This window comes from Rhea americana, unplaced genomic scaffold, assembly GCF_003343005.1.
Source record: "Rhea americana isolate MKP2758 unplaced genomic scaffold, rheAme1 scaffold_50, whole genome shotgun sequence".
NCBI lineage: Eukaryota > Metazoa > Chordata > Aves > Rheiformes > Rheidae > Rhea > Rhea americana.
Window position 1 is genome coordinate 1662668 of NW_028186646.1, and position 5482 is coordinate 1668149.

A 5482-nucleotide genomic window follows, 5' to 3' on the forward strand; every position below is an offset into this window, starting at 1 on the left:
TTTCTAGATAATGGAATGGTCATTTCTATAATTTAAATATGGATCRTCAAACTCAAATCTACAAATTCTTCATGAGTAGTTCTGGAAACTTGATGGCTTGGCATTGTGGAAACATGCAATCCCTTCCACATATGGAATTTTAGGTGCCCGTATAACTACAGTGGAAAAAGTGCAATGAAAAAGCATTAGACTGTCATATGTTCAGATTCCCATACCTTGAAGAATATACTATAAAATAAGTAATAAGTAGTGTTACTTAGAAGCTTATTGTTTAGCGTGAGCACAAGAGTGCATCTGGCCATGTTCCTTTATAGTCTCTTTATTAAGACTAAAGTTATTATAAGTAACAAATGTCTTGAGACAAATAAGTTAATGATTTATAGGTCTAAACAGGAAACTGTGCATAGACTACTTTCTTTAATTTATTAGAAAAATAAAACAATCTATCTCAACATGATGATAGGTCTTCAAAGTACTTGATGGAAACTGTCTTTGTTAATGTGTTTCTCTTCTCTTGAAGGAGTAATTTTCAATTCTTTGAAGTATCTCTCTGGATTGTGCATGAATCTCTTGCCAAGTGCAAAGATCATTTGACTGTGAAGAAAAGATCATTAAAAAGTATATATTAKTTTKTTWWWWWWWAACAGTGAAAATATGATGTTCAATATAATGGCAAATTGGATGTGAACTGAGAATAAGCRTGCAAAAATCCATTGGAAAAGGAATTTGAGAAAATATTTCTAATCACTTAGAGCTCAGTTAAGATTGAAATRTTCTTTKGTATATAAGATGATAAGTACTGTCCCAGCTGAAACCAATATCATCAGATGTGTGGCTATTAATTAATTATTCGTAAAAGCCAGAGATGATATATTGACCTTGAAGCAGGTAAGGGCCGAAAGATTTTGTGTGAATAAGAATATGTAGTTCTTAGCAGTGTGGCCCTGTCTGACAGATTCTTACAGTTATGATCAGTAATGGGACTGCTTGAATAAGAAGCTCTTCTGTAACTTCAAGATTCCTTAAAGTGARCTTGAAGTAAAGAACCAGCATGCTTACCTTGAGCACAAACGTATTCATTTTCTTGAAGCACTCTTTCACTATGGATTCATGGGTAACGTTAAGTCTGGACTTCAGCTGTTATTTTTAAGGGAAAATAAACTATTAGTTTGAAAACTGAAATAAAAACAAGTTTAACATGACTCAATAAAGYACTACCCTCTGATAGATGTAGTGGTGACTGACAGCACTGTAATGCTTGTGTCATGTGAAATCGTGAGTAGGAATTAAGGAATTAATTGATTTGAGTACGAATTGAAGGAAGTAATGTTAGAAAATGTGTACGACACTACCTATGTCTACAAAGAGATCGGGAAATGAATATATCAATACTCAAGATATTGGTGTTATGACAATGACAATGCTGGTTTTRTATATTGTTTTTGAAGGAAACTAGTTTCTGAATAACTGATAATGATGGTCATTTGACATACTGTATCAGAGATACACTTATGTGGTTAAGTTCTTTCATTAAAAAAATGGAAATATTCAATGTGTTTAAATAAGCRCAAATTATTATTTTGTTACAGATGCTGTCCTAGGCTTTGGCTGGATCAGAAGACATTCAGAAGGAGCAATGCGGTTTGGGTGCTGCCMCTCAGGGATATGTCTACTCATGTAACTCCTTCTGTCATGCAGAAAAAGTGTATTGTGGGTTCCCTCTATGGCAGCATAAAAGGATATGTTAGGGTATATATTTGTGTGCAAAYATTATTTCTCACTTCATGGGTTTGTTGGTGAATCTGGCGTGCAAGATGGATGTTACTGCAAGGCAAGCTTTTATAGATCAGAGGCTTCATCRTCTGTAAATAGTTTTTAAAGTGACTTCTACTGAAAGAACTTCTTACAAATATGTTTAAACAGTTTACTCAGCTGAAACAGACTGAATGTAGATCTAAATGTATTCTGAATTGTTTTACATAAAATTTGCATGCAGTTCTTTATTTCAGCTTGTCTTGGCAGAAGTCGTAAGTAGTTGAAGAAAAGCATACGTTCATTACCATACCCATGAAGTTGGTATTTACTGAAAATAGTAAGTGCTGTCCTGTACAACTAGTAGACTCTTTAAGGAGAAGCAAGTTAAATAGTTCTTCAGCATTGTGTCTGAACTAAGTCTCCAAAGGTATACAGGTAAAATTTAAAACTACCGATATCTTACAGGTCAGTAAATAYGCTCAAGGTTATATGTCATTCCTTATATGMAAATGTTTCAAGTGTCRTTGCTTGAAAGTGTATCCATTAAAGTTTTCTATTGCATTTTTAGCAGTACATGAGTTTCATTCAATATGAATATTTATGACTTGAATATCATACTATGAAAAAAATGGCCATACTTACACAAGTCCTTATCTGAGCATGAGCTTCATACATTCCTCTTAGAAAAACATTCTTATTTTGAAAAGGAGCATCTGGTCTCTTGAAAAACTCAGCAAGTTCATGAACTATGTGAGCAATGGCTGCATAATCATATTTAACCTATAACAATGTGAAAAAAATGARTATGTAAACTACAGGGTTTTTTTGAATTTTGCATTTAAGTTTCACTTAACAGTACATTTTCCAACTGCCCAGTCTGATTATGATTTTTTTTCCATGATTTTTGTCACTTTCTRGTATTCTTCTAAAATTTTTAAGTACAAAAACTATGAAATGAAATATGCATTGTAGAGTCAATATTTACTGGAACATCAGGAACTGTATGTACAATTTCCAGTTACGTGTTTTTGCTTTCTTAAGCTGTACCCTTGTTTTGTAATGTAAGTCTRTCTTGCATATTTGGACTACATTAGTATAGTTGAATATTATACAATATATGGGAAGCAACCAAGAGGCAAAACTAGGTCTTTTAAATTCAGACCCAAGAATCTAGAGTAGGAATTTTCAGCTCATTCCTCGCAAGGACAGTACATATCTGGAGGAGAGCATGAAGGGGAGCTCCCTCTGCCTCAGAGCAGATGGAAGTAGAAAAGAGGCTGATGCTGCTGTCCATCACTTTGCTAGTTCCCTGGCTGGTTTCTGAAACTCCCTTAAAGAGAGGAGCTGGAAGTGGGCTGCATGAATTGCTTTGGAGCAGTGGCACACTCTCAAACAAGCACACTCTTAYTTTGTGTCATTGCAGACCTGGGCTGAAAGTGGACTGTAGCTATAAAGCATATGCATGTACCATGTAGTACATMAACTATCCCCTGCACTAATTTTATGTAGTCTCCTTCTAACTGAAACTGAAGGCATTGGGCCTTTCTGTTAGTTTCATAATTTAATTCCTGTTTCARAAATAAGACCATTGGATACGTAAGAAAACATACCTTATTTTATAATCATTTYTACTTTTGTTAACTTCCTGTTAATTGTCCACTTTAAACAGCAAGAACAACAAAAAAGAATCTAACCCTTTTCTGGGGAAAGTGGTATTATAGCTTACATTTAAACAATAGGAAAAACAAAAGATCAGAGCTCTCTGCCTTTCCTTTTCTGGTCATTACTTCCAAATTTTTCGGGAATGGCATGTGGAAGGCAGTTGAGAACTCATCTTAATGCAAAAACTAGGTATATAAGGAGACACTATCAGAGCTACAGGCTTTGCAATTGAAAATGTGATATCAAGGAAGAAGAAAGTACCTACCTAACTGGCTAAGTCATTACTTAGCTTTATGGTCTATGTGGTGCTGAGCAAAAAAAAAAAAGGAGCCAGTCAGGAAAGGAAACCTGTCTTTCACTTAGCTGATTTCCAGAAACGCCTTCAGAGAGTGTTTGTGCCAAAAACTCTTCACAGCTATGAAAGTACTTTTCTTTGAGTGGGATTATGTCCTTGTAAAGTAAATTGTGATATTACAGTTTGAGCTGATTCAGTCAGGAGGGATCCCAGACTACTGTGGACTCCAAAATGTGTCTTCTCTGCATAGGGTGTCATTACTTAGCCAGTAAACCCTTGAAGAGAAGGGACTTCAAAAGTCAAAAATCAGTTTTATCCTTTAAATCTGTAGTTCACTGTGCCGTAATTCAGATATAAAAATCTCATAACAAGGCACATGAACTGTATGAGACAGAGATATTACAATAAAATAATATCAAATACATATATTTTTCTACTTACTGCTTTTAGCATCTGTTCAGGGAAACACAAATCTTCACTGCTCACTTTCTCGCACTCCAAAGAAAAGCCTCTTTTGTTCTTAAAAAAAAAATCAGTGTAGATATTTTAAGCATATATAAAACTAAGTTTATCTTGGAAACAATTCATAGGAAAATCACTAAATAATCAATTACTTTTAACAATGAATCAGTACAGGACTGTATCAGTACAAGACGCTACATGTCTCATGAGGGTCTATGAAAAATTAATTTCACTTATAGTTTCCAAATTTACCTAAAATAGAGGAAATAACTGCTTTTGTAGCAGGACTTTTTAGCTCTTTGTTCTTTTCTAAAATGTCCCAGGTAGCTTGGTCTAAATTGTGATACTTTGGTTTCAGTGGATGCCAATTAGCAGGATCCCAGATTGCTGTGGACTCCAGAATATGTGACGTTTCTGTAGTGGATGTGGAACTTTCTTTAGGAAGACACACAAGTGTCATAGATTCAACAAAATTAATTCGATTTTTAAAAAATCTAAGATTTTTGGCCTAGTAGAGAAGGGGCATTATGGCTCATRTATACTTTTTAAAGAATGTAAAAAAGTTGCAATCTGACAATTATGAATTATTATTCATAATTAAGCCTTATGAAAGGCTTCTTTATCTCCAAACTGAATAAAAAAAAGGTTAAAAGCTACAGCTATATATTGTGACAGTATTTTACACATTCGCGTACCAGTTTCTCAATCTCCTTCAAGAGCTTACTCCATTGCACTCTTTCGAAGCACCAGTGACTGCTGCTTTGGTGATTACCAAGGGATGTAGCAATTAGGCAGGCAGTTAAGAGCAAGAAGTAGTTCCTGGGGAAATACATCTTGTAGTTCTGGAACAACGAAGACAAGGACAAAACAATAATATAATGAGGATTGCCTTACGGATTTGTAAAGTCATGCAAGTACAGCTGATTATTTGCTCCTGCTTGTTCACTTTTACTCTGTAATATTTCTAGCAAAGGCCATAACTGTAACTTTAAATGGACTTTAATCAGTGCAGTTGCATCTACTTAAACCTGATAAGAATTTAGTTCRGTATCTTAAAGCAAACATGGTGTTCCCTAAGATGGAAGCCAATAGGAAGATAGTGTAATTGATGTCCTAGAATTGGCCTAATGAGTTCAATTTTTGTTTCATAACACTTGAAAGTTTACAATAAATATATTATCCAATTTATAAGCTGCAAGAATAATTYAAGAAAACTTAATTTTTATACTATTTATAAATATGCATATGTATATTATATATGTTATGTATATTTATATGTTAATATAATATATATATAATATATATTTA

At 33.9% G+C, this 5482-nt stretch overlaps 1 protein-coding gene across 1 annotated transcript; it reads right to left on the reverse strand.

Annotated features, from left to right (window-relative positions):
* Positions 1–495: 495 nt before the first annotated feature.
* LOC146588610 (interferon upsilon-like) lies at positions 496–5007 on the reverse strand. Its single transcript, XM_085317720.1, has 5 exons — positions 4870–5007; positions 4154–4231; positions 2398–2535; positions 1060–1137; positions 496–594 (listed from the first exon to the last, which is right to left on the reverse strand). Exons 1-5 carry the CDS (start codon positions 5005–5007, stop codon positions 496–498), a joined length of 531 nt encoding a protein of 176 aa, XP_085173846.1.
* Positions 5008–5482: the final 475 nt, after the last annotated feature.

Excerpts from the sequence above, each read along its gene's own strand:
- LOC146588610 (XM_085317720.1), bottom strand. The coding sequence starts at position 5,007 with ATGTATTTCCCCAGGAACTACTTCTTGCTCTTAACTGCCTGCCTAATT. Across the intron at positions 2,536-4,153 it reads CTGAACAGATGCTAAAAGCA|GTTAAATATGATTATGCAGC; the intron begins GTAAGTAGAAAA and ends ACATTGTTATAG. Across the intron at positions 1,138-2,397 it reads ATGCTCAGATAAGGACTTGT|CTGAAGTCCAGACTTAACGT; the intron begins GTAAGTATGGCC and ends TAAAAATAACAG.